Genomic DNA, 22,100 nt, shown 5'->3' on the forward strand with positions numbered 1-22,100 from the left:
CAGCGCCGGGGGACAGCAGGGCAGGAGATGTGCCTGTCCTTAGCGGTACAGGAAGCAGCATGCACCCCGATGCCACCGACAGCAGCGGCGCCGGCCTCAGCCTTGTGCCGGCAGTGGCCACCGTTGGCCGCCCAGCCCCGGGCGCCCCGGGCGAGCGGCGGCCGGACGCCCGGGAAGACGCGGCGGCGCCGGGGAGCCCTGGCGGCTGGAGCTGGCGAGTGTCAGTGGCGGTGGCCGCACTCGCCGCCGTGTGCCTCTCCTGCCTGGGGCCCGGTTGCTGGCAGGCGGCCGGAGGCGCGGGGCCGTGCACCGTCCTGCTCCGGCTCAGCCTGTACCTGGGCTGCGCCGCGGCCGCCTTCCTCTTGGGAACCCTGTTCTCCCTCGTCTGCCGGAGCCGGCGAGCCCCGCCGCCCGACTTCGTCGCCACCTGGAGACGGCTGGCCGCGGCCGCCCGCCGCGGGCCGGGGGTAAGTACCGGTGTCCCCGCTGCCTCGCGCGCTCGGGGCCTCGGCCGGGCCCTCCCCGCTTCCGGTGCCCGCCGCCCGCTCTCGGAGCCCCGGGTGGCGGCGGCGTGGCCGGTCCCCTCTGCCTGGCCTCCCGGAGAGAGACCCGGCTGGGGTTGGTCGGCCCGGCGGGTAGCTGCGAGCGTTCCCTCGGCCCGCGCCGGTGGGGGGTGGGGGGAGAGGGGGCGGGCTCGGGGCTCCTCCGAGCTTGCGGGATGCTCGCCGAGATGCACGTTGTTAGGCAGTGTAGTTGCTCCACAACCATCCTCAGGCACAACCTTGCTAGCTGAATAATCCAGATCTTGAATGTCGCTCTGCAGTTGGCGAGGGGAGTCCCCCCCTGTACGCACGCGCTGCGCCCTGTGCGGATCATGGTGTTTGCTGCTTCTAACCGTTTTCTGGGAGAGGTAACTTTCTGACCTTTCACCGGTGCGGAAACTTGCTCAGACAGGCTCGTCTGGCTTAGCTCGCCCTGCCGGGACCTCTCACCCGAGGCTGTGGACACTTCTTACCGCGGCATCCTGTCTTCCACCATGTTGAGAACGCAGCCCCAGCTAGTTTCTGTGATTTTGAAAGGGGATGTCAGATAGCACTTAAGTCTGCAACAAAAGCAAAGGTATCCCAGGGAGGGGTGGGACAGCAGGGCGGTGGTTAGAAAATCTAGGAAGTGAGAGTGTTTCAAATGAGCTCTTCTCTTCCTTAGTGCCACACCGCTACTTGCTCAGCCTCCCAGCTTTCTCTCATACGTAACCCTTTAAATCAAATAATGAAACTTGATTCTGTTGTAGCTTGTTTTGTTCGGGGCACATTATGCCGAGCCTGAGATTTGTTTCTGCTAATAATGTATTTAACACGGGTTTACTATGGGAATTGTAACTTCTACTGCGGAAATATAATTATGAGTTCTATTTCATAAGCCCTAAGTTACAGGGTAGTGTCTCTCAATAATCCGGTAAGGAAATAACAAACCCCACAGGCCCATGATAGGTGAATTATACTGTTGTTCCAGGCAGTGGAGAAATAAAGTCCAGATTTATTTGAGGTGTGCCTCTCTAGGAGTTGGTTCTTGGTAGAGTAAGTCCTTTCAACCAAAAGTTGGGTATTAGCTGCTGGGACATGTAGCTAGTGACAGTGGCATTGGTGTTGGTAGGCAGGGCTGGCTGCCCTGCAGGTTAGTACTTTGGGGACAGTTACACAGCCTGTACCACTGCCTGTGAGAAATACCCTCAGCAAGGCAGGAACAGATGTCCCTTCCCTTCTCAAGACTGCTGTATGGTTTAACACCCCTGCTGACCGGGGGTTGCCTGACCACAACAGGAGCAAGTGTCTTAAGATCTACAGAGAGCTGTTTAGATCGGCAAAGAGTAGCCTTGCCCCGCCTGAACACTCTGGGTAGGACCACACAAACTGCTGGTATTTAAAGCCCATTACATCATACTTATTCATCCATATATTCATATGGAGAAGCACTCAGCACAACAGTTCTGCAGATATCATCTTGACATGGTTTCTCAAACTAGATCAAAACAACCTCAATTCAAAACAATATGGATTTGAAATCACAACAGATCAATACACAACATAATGTGGCACTAGCTGCTGGACTGAATGATACTGTCATGAAATTGAAGTTGCCTAAGCACATTCCGGTAAGGGAAATGGCAGTGGTTCATAAGGATATTTGTTAGAGGGATCATTATCCTCTGGGTTTTGTATTTGCTTATGATATGATCCACTTACTCTTGTAAAAATCATCACACTCTTCGCCAAAATTACCCTGTCCTGAGTCTGTCGGTTCGAAATGCAGCCCTGAAATAATGGCTGGAGGGTTGTAGGGAAGGAAGTCAGGCATCCTCACTCTGTAAATCCATCAGGAATTCAGTATATTAAGGTATAGGAACTTCTGTTTCCCTGGTATTCTAAAAAAATTAGTAGTGTTTATCTCCTTTAAAAACCTTCATTTAACTATCCATTTTTTTCATATCTAATTTAGCAAGAGTTGGTAAGCAGGTGTGTTTTTTCTCATGATTTTTTTCTACAATGACAAAAATAAGGATCCAAAGATTTTACTAGTTGGCTTATTGATTTGTAAATGATGTTCCATTTCTTTTGAGTATTGGAAGAAATAATTTACTCCATATGTGTTTACCGAGTTTGGTTTTTTTGATGTTGTACTTATGGTTGAGAGAGCATGAGCATGGGAGGGGCAGAGAGAGAGAAGGGGACAGAGGATTTGAAGCGGGCTGTATGCAGACAGCAGTGAGCCCAACGGCCCGGCTCCAGCTCACAGATCCTGAGGTCCTGACCTGAGCGGAAGTTGGAAGCTCAACCAACCCAGCCACCCAGGCTCCCCTACTGAGTGTTTTATATGAGCCAAGTATTATTCTGCAAGCTGGGGTTGAATCAGTGAGACACACAAAAGCCCTACTCTCTGGAGATTATAGTCTTATGGGAGATCAGACAACAAAGGAGATATTTTTTGTTAGTGATAAATGCTTTTGAAACAAAAAATAAGAGTTAAGTGACTAAGAGTGCCTAGTAAGTGGGAGCAGGAAGTTTAGATGGTGAGGTCAGGGTCAAAATCCTGTAGTATTCTAGTCCTCTGAAGGCCTAGAAGCTGCATGTTGTGGGTTAGTTACCATCCTATTTCCTGGAAAATACATTTCCTCAAACCTCCCAACTCACTTATACTTCTGGGTAGATAAAACTTGGATTAGCATCCAGAAAGATGGTTTAGTAGAGGAATTAGAGAAAATAGTATTTTGTTATTTTTTTAATGTTTATTTTTGAGAGAGGTAGAGTGCAGGTGGGGAGCGAGGAGGAGACTCTGAAGCAGGCTCCAGGCTCTGAGCTGTCAGCACAGAGTTCAACGCAAGGCTTGAACTTGTGAACCTCGAGATCATGACCTGAGCCGAAGTTGGACGCTTAACTGAACCACCCAGGCGCCCAGAGAAAATAGTACTTTAAAGGTGACAGAACATGAAGCAGCATATGTAATCCTAAAGATTTCAGGTACTAGAAGAAGTGAAATGTAATTTATGGAAAGTAGATCATTGGTCATTTTTTTTGAACTTGGATCCTTATAATAGTCTTTAACGAGAAAGTAAGTACATTAGAAACTTTACTTTCCAAGTCTGTATTGTAATTGAAATGCAGATTTTTCACATAAAATTTTATATTTTTTTTAACAGTACTGGTGCTATTTACTCAAGCCTTTAGTTGTGCTGTATTTCTAATTTGTGTTTAGTTTTATTTTGTTTTTTTAATGCTCTGTTCTTTATGAATGGAAACATAAGCACGTGGTGTAGTGTAAAATATCTGTCAGTTCTGTGGGGGTAGCAGCTGGACCACACAGGTCATCTAACATATGTGGAGGGGGAGGCTGTTGAGTAGTAAACCAAATGGTGCCTCTGTAAGATACAGTGAGTACATTACTACAGAAATTTTGATTCAGCATGAAGGAAGGAATCGTCATTTGTTCTCACACATTTTAGAGTCTTCTAAAATGCTGTCCTTCTAGCTGTCCATCCTTCCTTCCCCCTTTGTTTTCTTTTTGGTCTCCTATAGAGGGAAAAAAAATGCATACATCGTTAAAAGTAGGCAGCTAAAAAAGCCACACTGAAAGCGAAAAGTGGTTTTTGTGTCAGGGAGTGTCTAAAATGCTTCTGTGTGTCTCACAGTGTAGTTATTGGCTGTAAACTCCATGTGATTAGGACCCCTGATTGACACCTTTTGCTATACCTGTATCTAGCAGGGGCTCAGGGAGTGTTTGCAGATGATGATAAGATTGTCTGTTCTCACTACTTCATGCTTTTCCCCCTCCAGTTAATCCAGTAGTAGTAGTTGTTGGGCATCTGCTATGTGCAAGAATTTTTGTTTCATTTGGGTGGGAATTACTGCCGATTAAAGTAGTAACAATAATTTTCAACTCAGGTAGAAATAATATCCAGTGGTGTATTCGGGTCCTGAGGAAGCTTTTCTGTAAGGTCAGGAAGGTCTTGACAGTTGCTCTCTGGGCCCCACTTAGAGAAACGTGGACTTTGTGGCAGGCCAGCAAGCACACTGGAGCTGTGGTGCTGTGGGGTTGGCCTGCCCCGGGGGTAACTAACAGTTGTTAGCCCACCTTTGTTGAGCAGGCTGTCATAGCCTGGCGTTCCCGGTCCAAGGTTGTGTTTGGTCTTGCGCCAGGCTGGTTAACTTACCTGGACCAAGAGCCTTCAATTCACTGGTCACAGTTAACTTGACCTTAGCACCTCATCTAACCAAGGCAACGGAAAGAGAAATATGGCAGAAGCCAGTTAGTAGTTTAGAAAACTTAGTTTCATTACTGGACCAGCAATACAAAGTGCATCTTCATATAATGGAAAAAAGGAAAATTATTTCTTACGTTTTGACAATAGGAAGATAAGAGAATAGCTTCTCTACCCATCAATTATTCACATATAGTATGGATTTTCTCTTTTGCACTGTAACTTGTTGGATGTTTCTTGATTTGTGTTCCATAAATTCAAAACTAAGCAATTAACGATGGTCAGAAGGCCGACACGAGAATATCCACAAAAGTGAAATGCTTAATAGCATGTGGGAAACCAAAGTCCACTACTATATGAAGAAAACATTAATGAAAGACTTCAAAGTTCAGGCAGATAGAAAAGTTCAAGTGGTTTATCAAATCTAACAAGCATTTACTGAGTACCTGTTAAATAGCCGCTATTATGATCTTGTTAGATCACTTTTTGCCTAGCTGCTCAGTGCCTGTGCCAGGCACGTGGTAGGCTCTCAATAGATCAGTTTTGCCTGTGTAAATGGATTATTGTTTGAGACGATAGCAAATTTAAGTATTCTACTGACTGTTTTTTAAATTTTTTTCTTAAAAATATTTTTTTACATGTTATTTTTGAGAGAGAGAGAGAGAGAGAGACAAAAGCACGAGGGGAGAGGGGCAGAGAGAGAGCGAGGAAGACACAGAATCTAAAGGTTCCAGGCTCTGAGCTGTCAACACAGAGCCCGAGGCCAGGCTCAAACTCACAAACTGTGAGATCATGACCTGAACCGAAGTCGGATGCTTAATGGACTGAGCCACCCAGGTGCCCCTACTCACATTTTTAGGTTTAAAATTATAACCCCAGCATCCTGGAGAAGGGTCAGAACCTTGCAGTAAGCTCATTAAGAGCTTGGGAAATTGCTTTCTGGAAATGCAGGGCCATGTTTTTAGCGTTGGGGAGGATTCACAGATGAACAAGAATCTCCCTGTCCCTGCCCTCTCAGGCTGAGTAGATTGGATTGATAGAGAAGACTGGATGGGAAGGCAGATGTTTATAGAGACAGTACAATATTCACACAGCAATCCATGGTGCCAGTTGGCTTGGGTAGGACTTTTAGAATTCCTAAATGAGTTCTTTTACAAATACAAAAGTTCTTTGAGTAAAACAAACTTAATTTAGTTACTTGAGGGGAAAAAGGAAAAGAAACAGGAATTAGGGAGACTATACACAGCCTCTTTGTGACTTTCCTTTATTATGCTAATGTGATAAAGTAATCCTCAATAATTTGATAATGGATAATGGCATAATATACTTACTTCAGAATATTTGTTTGCTAAAGTTTTAACTAGACGATTTAAGTCATGGTGGATAGTGGGAAAAATGTTTTTGAGGAAGATGGCTTTTTGAGAACCCCTTAAATCACAGGATCCTCCCTAACTGTCTGGTATAAAGGTTGTTTTCCTTTAAATTCACACTATTCATAATTTTTAAATTTTTTATGCAGATGATAACATTCACGTTTTTTATTTTTATTTATTTATTTATTTATTTATTTATTTTAAACGTTTATTTACTTTTGAGACAGAGAGAGACAGAGCATGAATGGGGGAGGGTCAGAGAGAGAGGGAGACACAGAATCTGAAACAGGCTCCAGGCTCTGAGCGGTCAGCACAGAGCCTGACGTGGGGCTCGAACTCACGGACCGCGAGATCATGACCTGAGCCGAAGTCGGATGCTCAACCAACTGAGCCACCCAGGCGCCCCAACATTCACGTTTTTTAAAAAAAAACGTGTAAAAGGGTATACAGTGAAATTTTCCCTATAGACAATATTAATAGTTGTTTATTCTTCCATATATATATTATGCATATACAAGAAAACACAAATATATATTCAAAGAGAGAAGTTTTGGACACCTATAATCTCTTGATACAAAAACAATAATAACACATATAGGACAGTTATTTTTTAGATCTTCATCGTGAAGGCATTTTTTCTTAAGATTAGGAAACAAGTTATATAGGAATGATAACTTCTAAGTAGGAAGATACATGATTAAACCTAGAACATAATAATGCTCATCAAACACAGGACATGTATGCTAAGAAGTGAAGAAAGTGTTTATTTGAATTTACCAGACTGTCTAAAGGAAACAATTTTTATTTTCATAATTTATGAAAAAGTAAACAAATTTACAAAAAGTAAACAAAGCAAACTGTTGACAGAGTACATGTACCATTTAGGATTTGAGTTGCCCCTGAGTATACGAGATGAATCACAGGAGCTAGGATAGCTAGGATTGCAAAGGTACTTTGGGCCACGTTGTAGAAGTCCTCAATCGAGAGTAAAACTGGATTTTAGTCTGTGGGCATGGCAGCTATTGGCATTTCCTGAGACAGGAGTGATAGCCTCAGAGCTGGGCTTTACAAATGTTAAATGGAAAGTGATTGGGATAAACACAAGAGGAGAAAATACCATGTTAAATGCAGTGGTAAAAAGTGAGAGTTAATGAGGTTGTGTGAATGGAGATAAAAGGCAATAAATTTGAGTGAGCTTTTTATTTGATGTAAAATATCATTAGTTATCATTACAGATAGGTTTAAGAATCTTTTCAGGAGTGTCCTAACATTCTCTGTAAACAGTAAATTTCGGGGCACCTGGGTGACCCAGTCACTTAGGCATCTGACTGTTGATTTCAGCCCAGGTCATGAGCTCAGAGTCGTGGGATCGCGCCCCACATTTGGCTCTGCCCTGAGCATGGAGCCTGCTTGAGATTCTCTCTCTCTCTCTCTCTCTCTCTCTCTCCCTCTCTCTCCCCCTCTCCCCCCCTCTCCCCCCCTCTCCCCCCTCTCCGACACACACACCCCCTTCTCCTCTCCCCCACTAACACATGCCCCTGCCCCCCCCCCCCCAATAAACAAACAAAACAGTAAATTCAGCCCCCAAACAAAGGGTTGTCTTGTTCACAAAATGAACACAGTTTCCAAGCTTGAATGTTCTCCTTGGAGCCTAAATTCTGGTCATTTCCTGGGAGGTTGATTTCTCACTGTCTTCTATCTCAAGCTGCTTTTGTTTTGGGAGCATGCTGTGATGTCCCAATTGAATGTTGCCTTCTTGAAAATCTCTTATGTTTCATTTCCCAACCTTATAGTTTTGGGGGTAGGGAGTACCCCCAGATTCCTGAAAATGTGAGTTCTTATAGTCAGAATCATGCACATAATTGTACTAAAAAGGTGACTCAGCAGGTTTAGTACTAAAGGCTCAGGCTTAGAAAATGAACATTGTCTGTAGAAGGCTTTAAATATTAAAATAATAGCGTACAGACTTGTGTCAAACAAAAAAGTTGCACCTTTGCTTTTGGAAAAAAAAAATTGCAAACTTGGAACTTATTTTTTTTACCCTTCCCTCTTAGGTCACTTTCTAAACTAGGGTTGGGGGCGTGGGTGGGAATGATAGGTGTGATCGGCAGCCCTTCTCAAGGGCTCTTCCTGGGTACCCTGAGCCCAGGCCCAGTTACTTATTTCCATATCCTGTGTCAGCCCTGGGCTGTGTGCTTGTATAGTTTCTCCAAACACAGTGGAGCTTTCCAGAAAGCCCAGGGAACCGATTTGGTTGTATTTTGGTGGGTTTCTCAGCTCAGATTCTGCTTTGGGAGAATGCAGTTGGGAGTGTGAGGTGTGCCTGCTGTGTCCCTGGGCCTGACCTGTTCTGTGCGGTTACTACGGGCACTGACCAGTCCTGGTACATTTGTCAGCCAGCCTGGGGTTTCCGCGTCTGAATAGCTAAGAGCTGGATGTGAAGAAAAACGAATATGGTAACTCCAGATAAAATGCCTCTGGGGCCAAGGAGGAAAAGGAATGAATTGTGCATGTTTAGGATAAGAAACGTGAACTTGTTTAGGCCACTGGGATCTATTTAGTAAGCTTTCAGTTGTAGTGTAGAATACTGCTCTTGGAAAATTAGGTAAGTTTTTGCGAATACTTCTTTCTTTCCTTTTTTTTTTTTAATACATTTTTTAAAATTTTATTTGAGAGAGACAGAGACAGTGCAAGTGGGGAGGAGGCAGAGAGAGAGGGAGACAGAATCCCAAGCAGGTTCTGTGCTGCCAGCACAGAGCCCAAAGCGGAGCTTGAACCCATGAAACCTAGAGATCGTGACCTGAGCCAAAGCCAAGAGTCGGACACTTAACCGACTGAGCCACCCAGGCACCCCTACAAATACTTATTTCTAAAGTAACCTGAATTTCTGTAGTTCTCAACCACCTGTGTGTATGAGTGACTTTACATTAATGGTAGTAACTAAAATTTTACAGGTGTTTGCTTCTGTCTGCTCATGCAGAACCTTGGTCTGCAGTGCCCCTAGCTGCCCCTCCCCAGACTTCTGAGAGTCCATAGGCAGTGTCTTCTGTATTTGTGAATAAGCTCATTTATATTCCTTCATTTCTGGTGCCTTCAAAGCATTGGAGAGAGGCCTCTCTGCCGTCACCACTGTCAGTCTGTGAAAAACCACATTTCTTTTTGGGCAACTAGGGTTTCAATCCCCCAAAGCTGGATATCCAGGTGTGCTTCCTCTGAGCCAAAGCCCCATTATGTACTTCATAGCAGCTGAAGTGTTGCCCCGTTTCTCTAGGGTATGCATCTCAAAATTTTTTTCACCTTGTTACAGAAGCTGAGGAACGAATGCTCCTGTTGGCATTTCCTGGAAGACAGCCCCTTCCCTTTTGTCCACCTGGCCAGGAGCAGCCCTGGGAAGCCAGAGCTTTCTTTCCTAGCATCAAAGCTTTCTGTCTGTAGCCTTGAGCCCATGTCTACAAGCCACCTCCCAGAAGGTCTCATTACCCTGTGCAAGTTAGTTCTTAAAATATCTACCTGAGGGCTGCATGCAGGCTTTGCCAACTTGTTACACATGGAATTAACATCTTTAAGTATTCCGGAAATTTCAGTGTGTTTTTTCTGAGACAGTTAATCTCTTTTTCCTTCTGATTTTCTTTTTTCCTGTTTCATTAAACCTTTCTGAGATGATCATCTCTAGATAAATTCAGGAAGTTGCTTTGTTTTCCTGATTTGAATTATGGTTGTTCTTGAGTTTTCTTTTTTTATTATCTCACTCTTAGGCAGTCTCATCCTTGAGCCCCCGTAAAAACCATCCCTACACTCAGGATTAGAGATTTATTCCTCTCTTTTTTTGGGCCTCAGACTCATTTATTCAACTGCTTGACTTGACATTTCCATTTGGCATTTGTCGTGGTGCCTGAAACTCAGCTAGTCCAAGTGTCCCCATCCCTCTTCCATTGGCCTTTATGTCCATGACTGGCACCTCCAAAAGTCAGGTCCCATGGCCAGAAGGCTTTGAGTTCCCTGGACATCTCCTTCTCCTCACTGTGCATATGCTGTCCATCATCAGGTCCTGCCTTCTTACCTCTTGAGTGTCTTGCACCCATCCCCTTCTTTCCATCTCTTCTGCTTTGTCCCAGTTGCCATCATGTCTCACCTAGATGGCTGCAGTAGCCTCTCAACTCCTCTCTCTGTCTCCTTGTTGGCATTTTATTTATATTTTTTATTTTTAAAATTTTTAAAATCTTTATTTTTGAGAGAGAGAGCACGCGCACGCATGAGCAGGTGAGGGGAAGAGAGAGAGGGAGACACAGAACCTGAAGCAGGCTCCAGGCTCTGAGCTGTCAGCCCAGAGCCTGACATGGGGCTCGAACTCACAGAGTGCGAGATCATGACCTGAGCTGAAGTCAGATGCTTAACCGATTGAGCCACTCAGGCGCCCTGACCTTGTTGCCATTTTAAAAATGCAAACCTAGGGGCGCCTGGGTGGCGCAGTCGGTTAAGCGTCCGACTTCAGCCAGGTCACGATCTCGCGGTCCGTGAGTTCGAGCCCCGCGTCAGGCTCTGGGCTGATGGCTCGGAGCCTGGAGCCTGTTTCCGATTCTGTGTCTCCCTCTCTCTCTGCCCCTCCCCCGTTCATGCTCTGTCTCTCTCTGTCCCAAAAATAAATAAAAAATGTTGAAAAAAAATTTAAAAATGCAAACCTAATTCAATCCATCTTCAGCAACAGGCTTAATTAAAATCCGCTAGTGGCTTCCTGCTCTTCCCAGCTCTTCAGCCTCCTCTGTCTTCACTACCTTCATCCTCATACTCCATCCTTAAAGGGCCATGCTCCCTCCATCACTGGCGACTTTGTACATTGCCTCCTTTGCGTGGAGCAGCCCACTGCCCCCTTGCTTAGTGAACTGCTTCCCCAGACCTCAGTCATCACTTGTGCAGGGAGAGTCTCCCCCTCTGCTGTGTGGATTCTCCTGGCACCACATACCTTTTCCTTACTGTACCTACCAACGGCTGTAATTTTATATTCCCTTGGATGATTCCTTGTCTGTCTTGATCTCCACAAAGGCAGAAACTCCCCTGTATCTTTAAGAGCATGATTTAGTAGGTGAGCAATAAATCTTTCTTGACCAAATAAATAACTGGGCATTAATAGAGCATTGACAATAAGATAATGGTTTTGGAGCCACTCTTCTGAATTTGAATCATGGCTCTGCCCTAATAACTGTGAGTATGGGCAACCTGCTTAAGATTTCTGGACCTCATGCCTGGGTGGCTCAGTTGGCTAAGTGTCCGATTTCGGCTCAGGTCATGATCTCACCGTTTGTGGTCTCGAGCCCCACATTATGTTCTGTGCTGACTGCTCAAAGACTGGAGCCTGCTTTGGATCCTATGTCTCCCTCTCTCACTGCCCCTCCCCTACTTGTGCTCTGTGTCTGTCTCTCTCAAAAGTAAATAATAAACATTAAAATACGTTTTAAAAAAACATTTCTAGAGCTCAGTCTCCTTATATGAAAAATGGAGATAATAAATACTTTTCAAGGGTTATTTGGAACAATGTTATAGTATTTGAAAATACAAATTCTAATATTTGTAAAAGTGTTTTGAATATAGGAGGTGTTAAATAGTAGATTTTGCACTATCACTTTTAAAAAAACCTTTTTATTGTAAAATAACAAATGCAGATTCAGAAAATCACAGAAAATAAATGTATGATGAATGATCATAAAGAGCACACCCTTGGAACTTCCAGAAACTCCAGAAGCCCCTCTGTATTTCCACCCAATGTCAGCCCCTCCTCTTCCACTTAAGTAACTCTTGACTTTATAGTATTCACTTCCTTGCATGTTGTTATGGTGTTATCACTCAAATGTGCATCAGTGGACATGATAGGTTTTTTTCCCCCATTAAAAAAAAATTAGTTTCTCCTCTATCCTTTTCCTTATGGGATATCCTTATCCTCTTATTCTCTGTCCTTGCTTTGCAATTTATTTGTGAAGAACCTGGAGCATTTGTCCTGTGGAGTATCCTGTGGTCTGGATTTTGCTGATTACACGTGAATGATGCAGTTCAACATGTCCTCTCCTTTGTATGTCCCGCAAATTGGCAGCTGGATCCAGAGGTGTGATCAAACTTGTGTTCGATCCATTTGACAGACTATAGGTGGTGGTGTGATCTTTCATTGGGAGACACAAAACATCTTACTGACTTTTGGTTATATTAGTAGCTGCTGATGGTTGATAGCTAGATCCACTAATTTGTTGGGGGTGACAAAGTGGTAATGTTCAAATTCTGTCATTTACTTTTCATTTATTGCTTTGAATACTTTTTTTTAATTAAATTTTTTTTTTTTTAAATTTTTTTTTTCAACGTTTTTAATTTATTTTTGGGACAGAGAGAGACAGAGCATGAACGGGGGAGGGGCAGAGAGAGAGGGAGACACAGAATCGGAAACAGGCTCCAGGCTCCGAGCCATCAGCCCAGAGCCTGACGCGGGGCTCGAACTCACGGACCGCGAGATCGTGACCTGGCTGAAGTTGGACACTTAACCGACTGCGCCACCCAGGCGCCCCTTAAATTTTTTTTTTTAAGTTTATTTAGTCACTTAGAGGGAGAGAGAGAGAGAAAGAACAAGTCGGGGAGGGGCAGAGAGAGAGAGAGGGAGAAAGAATCCCAAACAGGCTCTGCACCGTCAGCACAGCGCAAAGCCTGGTGTGGGGCTTGGACTCACGAATGGTGAGATGAGAACCGAAGCCGAAGTCAGACATTTAACCAACTGAGCCATGCTGGCGCCCCTGAATACTTTTTTAAAAGAGACCTGTTTCCCTCATGTATTTGGTTACACAGTGGTATACAGTTCATATAGAAAAGCAGAGTAAATGCTAGATTTTCCCCCATTATTAGTTTCTAAAATAATGAGTTGGTTCCCCAACATCCTTTGAAGGTAATCAATTAGTTATGTGTTTTGAAAAAAGAATGTACTACGACCTTGCAGATGAGAACGTAATAGACAGGTTTTGATCAGTTGTAATGATCTTTTTTGAAGCTTCTATAATCCCATCTTTGGCCCATGGGAGCCTTTTGAAGTTGGCTCCAGAGACCTTTCTATATGACCCTACCTTTTGATATGACCCTAATTAGTTTTTAGAGTTTTCTTGCTGTCTGACATAACCGGATATTTCAGGTTCATCTTGAGCAGTTTCTTCTCACACCTGGACTTAGCCATTTCTCCAAAAAGAGCCCTGATTTCTTTTAATGGGAAATGGTATTTCAAGAACTCGTTCTGCCTCAGCTCTGAGTAGCACAGCCAAGACCTGGACCCAGCTGTTGGGACTTGATTTGCTTTATTTGTTTGTAGGGTGACCAACCGACCTGATTTGCTTCCAACTGTCTTGGTTTTAGTACCAAAAGTTCTGTGCCCCAGGGGAAAAAAATAAAACTCATTCTAGGTGTTAAGGAGGCTTGTTGCTATTGGTTTGGTCATTGTTTCTTGGCTTTCTCTATGGAGAGATCTGGAAAAGTGTGTTTTGCAGAGAATTCTCTCAGGTGTTAGCTTTATTTACTTCATAGGTCTTCTTAAAGGCAAGTAACACTTTGAACAGTGCTTTGTAATCATCTTTGCCACTTGCTTATCGTAGCCTATCTTGGCATTGTTAACGGGTTCAGGGAAATAGGTTGTATGGTCTCCATTTAATTCATTGCATTCCAGTCCATGGTTGTGTATACAGTAGACACATATGAATATCAAAGAGTAAATGCCTTAGTAATTGTTGTAGCTAAACTTAATATTTATTGTACATACTCTGTGTAGCTGGATGTATTACCTAATTTAAATTTTAAACCCACCATGTGAGTTAGGACTGTTCATCTCATTTTACAGATGGGAAAACTTAGGTTTAGAGCAGCTGAATACTGTATCCAGTCCACATAGCAAGTGGAGGAACCAAGAATTAAACCCAGGTCTCTCTTACCCTGGAGTCCATACACTTAACCACTTTATTACCCTTTTAATTATTAAAGATCAATCTCACCTGATTGAGGTTTAAAAAAATTTGAAATTCTTTGGGATGGTTCTAGGATTTGTTTAGGAATTGATGTCGCTTTAGAAGTCTCAGGATGAACTAGAATCATGTCCCAACTACCCCTTCTATGCTCATGATGATCATTTCTAATTGAGTAAGGCTGTTTTTGTTTTCCTGCTGAATCTGGATGAGGCCTCAGAATCCTTTTCAATATAGTATTCCAGGCAATTAGTAAATATTTACTAGAGTTGGCACATAATGTGAAACCCATCTGCCATTCTGAGTGAGAACGTCCGAGAAGGGCAGTGATCCCTCTGGATTCCCGTAGCACATTTCTGTCCCTGTATTACTGTCATCATTGTGCTGTATCATAAGTCAGTCACACACTCTTCTCATCTGCTCTGGTAAAAACTAGTTTTCTAAACTATGATCCATAAATGCTTAATTCTTGGAGTTTCTTTTAGGTACACTTCAAAAACTAGAGGCAGGATGAGAGGCTTGTTTCATCACATAAATTTGAAAAACTAAGTTCTTGAAACTTTCTATTTTAACGTTGAGAAATCCTATAATAAAGGTATCTGTTAAACTGTTTTTAACCCTGTGTTTTTGGAGCGCCTGGTGGCTCAGTGGGTTAAGCGCCCACTCTTGATTTTGGCTCAGGTCATCATCTCACAGTTGGTGAGATTGAGCCCCATGTTGGGCTCTGCCCTCCGAGCATGGAGCTTGCTTGGGATTCTCTCCCTTTCTCTGCCCCTCCCCTTCCTGCCCCCCTTCCCTACATGGTCTCTTTCTCTCTTTGAAAATAAATAAACATGAAAAAAACTTAGACCCCCTGTGTTTTCTACATGTGACCAATCCCTATCCCCCCCCTTTTTTTTATTAAACAATAAAGACATCTATTAAGAAATAATACACGATCTAAAGGTCTAGAGGTAGGACAGGCCCCTTGTGGGGAATGTCAAGCCTCCATCACCATTTCTTGTATTTCTTCTGCCCTCTCCTGAGGTGGATTAACTCTTAGACTAGTGGCCAGATGATGGTAGCAGCCTCAGGTACCACAGCCACACCAGATGATATCCAGAGGAAGAAAGTCCCTTTTGGGAACAAGGAAAAGGTTACTACAAATGCCTCTGGCAATCTTCTCCTCACATCTTACTGGCTAGGTTTGGGCAAGGGGACAGGATTTCTGTGATTGACCTGGGTCAACCTTTAGAAAGGAAAGAAATTAGAGTCAAAACAATAAGTACTTCCTAGTTTTCATGACTAGGGCTCCCCTGTCTTTTTAGCCTGTCTTCCACACTTCTGCTCATTCTTAAATCTACCTTTTGGGGCGCCTGGGTGGCTCAGTCAGTTAAGCTTGATTTTGGCTCAGGTCATGATCTTATGGTTTGTGAGATCGAGCCCCTTGTCAGGCTCTGTGCTGACCGTGCAGAGCCTGCTTTGGATCCTTTCTCCCCTCTCTCTACCCCTCTCCCCCTCATTCTGTCTCTCTAAATAAATAAATAAATAAATAAATAAATATCCAAAAATATATATACCTTCTGTTCCTGATTTTACCCTCGTGTGGTGTATGTGCGAGTAACCACATGCCTCTGAGAAGGCCACAGCCCCCGTTTCTGCCCTTTCACTTCTGCTTGTTAAAGGCCCATTTCAATTGTCCTTCCGTCCTTTACCAATAAGTCAGCTTTACCTGCTTTTTGGTTCTGCCCAGTAAATGTTTATTGTGGCGAGGAGAGGGAAAAGTCTGGGTTAATTCCAGGGTCTGGCATGGGAGGATAAATGACTTCAGGAACCATTTGTGCAGGTTTGGAACAGTGGTGGGTAGTGGGTTTTTGCCGTGTAGAGTTTGAGAGGCCTGTGGATATGTTCAGCCTGCAGTTAGGTGTGCAGGTCTGCAATCTGAGGGGGAGGCCAGGATGAAGGGAGTAGATTTGTTGGCGGTCCGGATACAACACGGTAGTCAAAACTACAGAGTTGATGAGACTGCCCAGGACAGCCTATAATGGTTGAAACCAGGGAGCAAAGGCAGGCCGAGGAGGAGCCGTCCACTGCGGTGTGAGGGCAAACAATGCCGAGACTGTGCGTAGGAGAGAAGAGGCAAGAGAGAAGCAGGGAGTAAGTGGCAAGTAGCGTCAGGTGTAGCAGAGAGGTCCAGAAGGAGGACCGAGAAGTGTCCACTGGGTCTGACAACTGGGAGGGTCTTTGGAGACTTGTGACAGTGGTGGTTGGGGAGGCAAAGATGGATGTGGGGGCAGAAATGATATCCTTGTGGGTGAAGAGCGAGGAGGAGGTGAGGAAGGAGAGACAGTATGTGGACGGTGCTCTCTAGAAGCTTGACTGAGGAGGAAAGAAGGGAAGGGAGCATTGATAGGATTGTGTGTGTGTTGGGGGTGGGGGGGGTGCTTTTTGTTGAGTGGAGAGATGTAAACACATTTCCGAGTTAAAGGGGAATCTTGAAAAGGAGACCCGAAGGGCCTGAAAGTCTCAGCTAGAGAACGATTGATAGGGTGGTGTCTAGGCACACAGGACCAGAGCACGGGTGGAGGGTTTGGGCTTGTGACTAGTGGGAAAGAAGTACAAAGGGGAGGGTATAGAGAGAACCTCTTAGGAGGTTGGCAGGGAATTCAGATGTTTCAAGCTGGCCCCTACTTTCTCGGTAAGTAGGAAGTCAAGTTAATTGCTGACGGTTAAGACAATGACCCGTGCAGAGGGTAATTTGAAGATAGGTGGCAAAAAGTTTGGGGGAAAAATAACTATTGGAGAAAATACCAGCAAAGTCATTTATTGAGTCCTTACTATAGTAAGTATATTCTCATTTAGTCCTCACAGGGACCCCCATGAGATAGTTACTTTTAGCCCCATTTTGTGGACCAGGAAACAGTTTTAAAGAGGTTAAGTGACTTGCTAAAGGTGTCAGGTTATGAACCAGGGATCCAGGCTTTTTCTGACACTGGAACCAGCCTCTCAGTCTTTATGCTCTACGGCCACACAGCAGGGAGGAAGCCTAGCAAGGATAAGTGGGCAGATTGTTTTATTTATTTAGTTTAGTTTAGTTTTTTAAGATATGAGCACAGGAGTTGCAATTTTATTTTTTTTATTAAAATTTTTTTAAAGTTTGTTGATATATTTTGAGAAATAGACACACACACACACACACATACACACACACAGCACGAGTTGGGGAGGGGCAGAGAGAGAGGGGGAGAGAGAATCCTAAGCGGACTCCGCACTGCCAGCACAGAGCCCGACTCGGGCTCTATGAGATCCTGACCCAAGCTGAAAGCATGGCATGACACTTAACTAACTGAGCCACCCGGGGTGGGGGTGGGGGGCCTGGGCAGATTGTTTTAGAGTTAAGTGCAGTTTGTGGGTTGGAGGCCAGGAGAATGTGGTGACACCCACTGGCATGGTTGTGATACGTTTGCAGGAGGAGCACTCGGCTCCTGCCGTGGAGCCGAGAAAGAGCCAGGCCGTGGGACAGACCAGGGTACAGGAATCCTGATGGGAGCTGCTCAGGCGTCAGCTAAACCAAGGAAGGAACCGAGGCCAGGAGGGAGCTTAGAGGAAGGGGACGGGTAGAAGAGATTGTAAGTCTACTAAGAAAGACCTTGAGGTGGCCACGAGAAAGGGGGAGAAGAGAGGAGGGTCCTGGAGCTGAGGAGCCGAGGCACCGTGTTGTGGATGTGATGTGCCCTGATGTTCCACGTTGTTCATCTTCCTATTTCTTTTGTGACTGAAGGAGTTGCGTCCAGAAGCTGTCTGATAAAACGATGTCTGAGAAGAAAGCTTGCATTGTACATTATGAAATCAGGCAGTGGGAGAGACTAAGGGTGTGTAGAGTGGGGGTGCTGTCTCTCGACTGGCCCAAGGTCAGCTCTGGCAATTCCAGTGTCCCTTATGGCATTTGCTTGGAACTGTACTCAGGTGATTTTTACCGATTAAAGGCAATAGCAGTTAGGTAATAACGTGGTTGTTTTTCTTTAGAGGAGCTTCATTCAGTGCCTGTACTCAGTGTAGGCCATTCTAGGACTACAAATACTTTTTGATTCAAGCACTACATTTAAAACTACCTCTTGGGGAGCCTGGGCGACTCAGCTGGTTAAGCTTCTGACTTTGGCTCAGGTCAAGATCTCACAGTTTGTGAGTTCGAGCCCCGCAGTGGGGGCTGATAGCTCAGAGCCTGGAGCCTGCTTTGGATTCTGTGTCTCCCTCTCTCTCTGCCCACCCAGGCGCCCCAGAAGTTTTGTTCTTTGAATTTTAACATGAATTTTTGATGGAAACGGTAGGAATAATTTTTATGATCTACATCTATGCTGGGACAGTTAACTTTTTACCCATTAGTTAGAAGGGACGTAAAGTCAACTTCTTTGAATAGTTTCCATTGAATTCATTTTGATTTTATCCAACCACTGTTTTTATGGCAATAATTCATCTCCCACATTTCAGTATCTTGTATATCTGTGTGTTGCCTGAGCCACTGTACATGGAGCTCAGCTTTTTGCTTTAAGGGAACTATGGAAATAGAGATACTACTGAATTAGATTACCAATATAATATTTTTCTAACTTGGTAGGTACTAAATATCTAATCACCAGTTTTTATTTAAAAGCTAGCCAACAAATTAATAATAGTATTATGGTATTTCAGAACAACAATGGAATATTAAAAAAAAAACAGTGATTGCTTTTGTTACTAAAGGACTCTGTGAAAAAAGGAATTCTATGTGACTCCTCTCTATTTGTTGAGTTACATGAAAGCCTTGAAGCAGAGGTAACCACTCTCTCTCCTTTCTCATTTGTGTTGAGTGGTTTCAGTGATGTTGATTTCATTCAACTCTGATGAAATGAGAATAATTCTTGTAATATACCTCAAATATGTATTAACTTAAATTCTTATGGAATGATCTCATGGGTTGATTGTATACTGAGTAACTTTTCTTCCATGACCTGGGCTGAAGATCATAATGTAGAGAAGATACCAGAATAAGGAAGAATATTAGAATTCCAAAGCACAACCTTCCTCAGTGGTATGGCTAGCCTAACTTAATCTCTTTAAAACTGTTTCCTGATCCATAAAACAGGGATAACATTATCTCATGGGGTCACTGAGGATTAAATGACAATGTACTTAGGATACAGCCCAGTACAACATTAAGGACTCAATAAATGTTTTTGCTGTTATTATCTCTAAGAGTTCTTTTTCTAAACCTTTTGCCACCTCTTTTACTTGAAGATAAGCTTCCGTCAAAAATAGATTAAGGCCCTTGAGCACAGAGAATATAATTTATTTACCTTTGTCTCTGTGGTACCCAACTAAGAGGCAGACACACAGAGTCCTCAGTAAATGTTAGATGATTGAATGAATGGATGGAAATGTGATTCCTATCATGGAAGCCTATGATTTCCCTCGTGAACTCAAAATTACAATGGAAGTCAGCAACAAAATGGTTATAGAATTTTTATTACATGAACCTTTTCAGGTATGTACAAAGCTAATGTCAGTTTTCAATTACCCTTCCTGAGACAATTTGCTTTTCCTCATTCTCCTCCTTCTAGCCCTGGTATCTGTTCTGCACTTACCAGTTTAGGCAAACTGCTGTTTGCCTGTGTACTTTCAAGTGCATGTTATTACTTCAGTTTCCAAACCTGTGTCTGATTTGAGATATACTTAAATTTCTCTTAAAATCAAGTGAAGTGTGTTTTCTAAGGATCTTCAGATTTGAGTCCTTGACGTTAGAAGTGAAACACATCTCCCTTCCCGTTAGTCTAATTCTTCCAACTGAGTGGAAAAACAATCCTAAATACATTAACCTACCTCAAAATCTATCTCTGTTGATCAATTAGTAAAGAACTATTCATTTTTCTCCTGGAAAGTAGTTTATTAACCAAGAAATCTACTTGTGACAGTAAGACCTGAAACCATGAAAGGCATAATACTAATCACACGTAATAGAACTACAATCATTTTTTGCGAAGGAAATTATCATTGTAAAAAAATTTAGACTATGACTCTTGGAACTGTAATAAGAACCTATATTTGTAAACTGCTTTGTAATTTTAAAGCACTTTTACTGCATTATCCTTCTTGAGATGCAGAATCATCCTTTAATATAAATAGAGCAAAAATTATTTAAATTGAACTGAATCTCAAAGAGGTGAATATGTTTACTATAACTCAGCAAGAAAATGGCAAAGAACCAACTACAGCCTACATTTTCTGGGTCTTAATGTAGTATTTTTGCCATTATAATGTAATGTCATATGCTTTTCCCATAGTAATAATAGGGGGATTGTGCTCCAGCATAAAGCACATTTGAATTTCATATTTGTTCAGAGAAAGGGTCTGATTTCATACTCTTTCATGGGATCTAGTCTCAGGTCTATCCCAGCTGAAGAATATCTTTCATTATAGAAATATAAACAGAACCTTGATTCCTATATGTGATGCATACAGGCAGGGTTGGCCTTTAGCCTGAACCCAACCATACTTTGATAAACGGTGTAATAAGCTACGGGAGCTACTGATGATCTAATCTACCATTCATCTCTTGCCAAGTTCATTTTAGGTAGAATCACGATAGGGATTTATATTTCTGGAGGCCAAGTTGGCTTCACGGCCCACATATTCCTCAGGCTAGAGAAGGCCCTGTCTTGCTCCTGCCTCTGGGTCCATTACTCATTTCCCTGTCTGGAAGTACCCTGCAGCATCGGGTTTTCCAGGCCCATAGTGCAGGGTTGGCTGAAGAGGCTGGAAAGGGATTTTTCCAGTTCAGCTTTGCATATTTTGTGCTTCACAGCATCTCCTACACCCTCCTACCATGCCCCATTCAATTCCTTCAGTTTCTTCTTAGCTCGTAAGACTCCATGAAGCACAAAATTCTTGAGGTACACAGTCCTTTGAATGAAGTCAGACTCCAAATCCAACTATATATTTAATAGACACTTAGTAGTTTTTTAGATTGTTTCTGGTGGTCCTACACTTAGATCAATAGCATAGAAATGAAAATATTTTTTCATTTAAAAGAGAAAGAGGGGCACCTGGGTGGCTCAGTCGGTTAAGCATCTGACTTTGGCTCAGGTCACGATCTCATGGTCTGTGGGTTTGAGCCCCACGTTGGGCTCTGTGCTGACAGCTCAGAGCCTGGAGCCTGCTTTGGATTCTGTGTCTCCCTCTCTCTCTGTCCCTCCCCCACTCATGCGTTGTCTCTCTCTCTTTCTCAAAAATAAACAATAAAAAGTTTTAAAAAACTAGGAAGAAAATGGTGGAGACAAAGTAAATGCATAGTAATAGAAGAATAGTTACATTGTGGTAGAAGTCATTCAAAACAATATATTCCAAGTCTTATTTCATAAAAGATGCTCATAATACTAACTATGAAAAGCCAGCTGCAGGGGTTCCTGGGTGGCTCAGTTGGTTAAGCACCCCGACTTCGCCTCCGGTCATGATCTTAGGCTTTGTGGGTTCAAGCCCCGCGTTGGGCCCTGTGCTGACAGCTCAGAGCCTGGAGCCTGCTTTGAATTCTGTGTCTCCCTCTTTGCTCCTCGCCTGCTTGCCTGCTCTCTCTCAAAAATTAAAAATAATAAAAACATTTTAAACATTTTTAAAAAATTAAAAAGAAAAGCCAGTTGCAGAGCTGTGTGAATACTGTTATCTTAATTTATTTTAAAAAGTAGGAAAATGATAAAAGTACCAATAATCTGAATTATTGTGTTACCAGGCACTGTTGTAAGTGCTTAATGTGTAGTAACTCATTTAATGCTCTTATCAACCTGAAGAGGTAGGTACTATTGTTATCTTTTATTTATTTATTTTTGGGTACTATTGTTATCTTTATTTTAGAGATGAAGAAGTTGAGGTTCAGAAAAATAGGTTCCCAAAGTTACATAGTAAGTGTTGGAGTCACCGTCTGAGAGGAAATGCACCAGAATGTCAATAATCATTTCTGGATTAATGGTGTTATGGGTCAGTTTAATTCTTTTA

General features: G+C 43.2%; 1 protein-coding gene across 12 annotated transcripts in view; it reads left to right on the top strand.

The window, feature by feature from the left end:
• Nucleotides 1-22,100, top strand: part of SNX25 (sorting nexin 25) — a 150,264-nt gene continuing 128,164 nt past the window's right edge. For 7 of the 12 annotated variants that reach the window (XR_006201453.1, XR_006201455.1, XR_006201452.1 and 4 more), the window contains exon 1: nucleotides 1-467. Coding sequence is in view for 2 of the 12 variants with exons in the window: in XM_042934303.1 (XP_042790237.1) it covers nucleotides 60-467 (408 nt within the window). In the remaining 10 variants the exon portion in view is untranslated. Of the gene's footprint in view, nucleotides 468-859; nucleotides 911-17,660; nucleotides 17,708-22,015; nucleotides 22,083-22,100 lie in introns of those variants that run through there. The other 5 variants (XM_042934304.1, XR_006201460.1, XR_006201459.1 and 2 more) reach the window with 5 other exon arrangements.

The sequence above is a fragment of the Panthera leo genome, chromosome B1 (genome assembly GCF_018350215.1).
Source record: "Panthera leo isolate Ple1 chromosome B1, P.leo_Ple1_pat1.1, whole genome shotgun sequence".
Lineage (NCBI taxonomy): Eukaryota > Metazoa > Chordata > Mammalia > Carnivora > Felidae > Panthera > Panthera leo.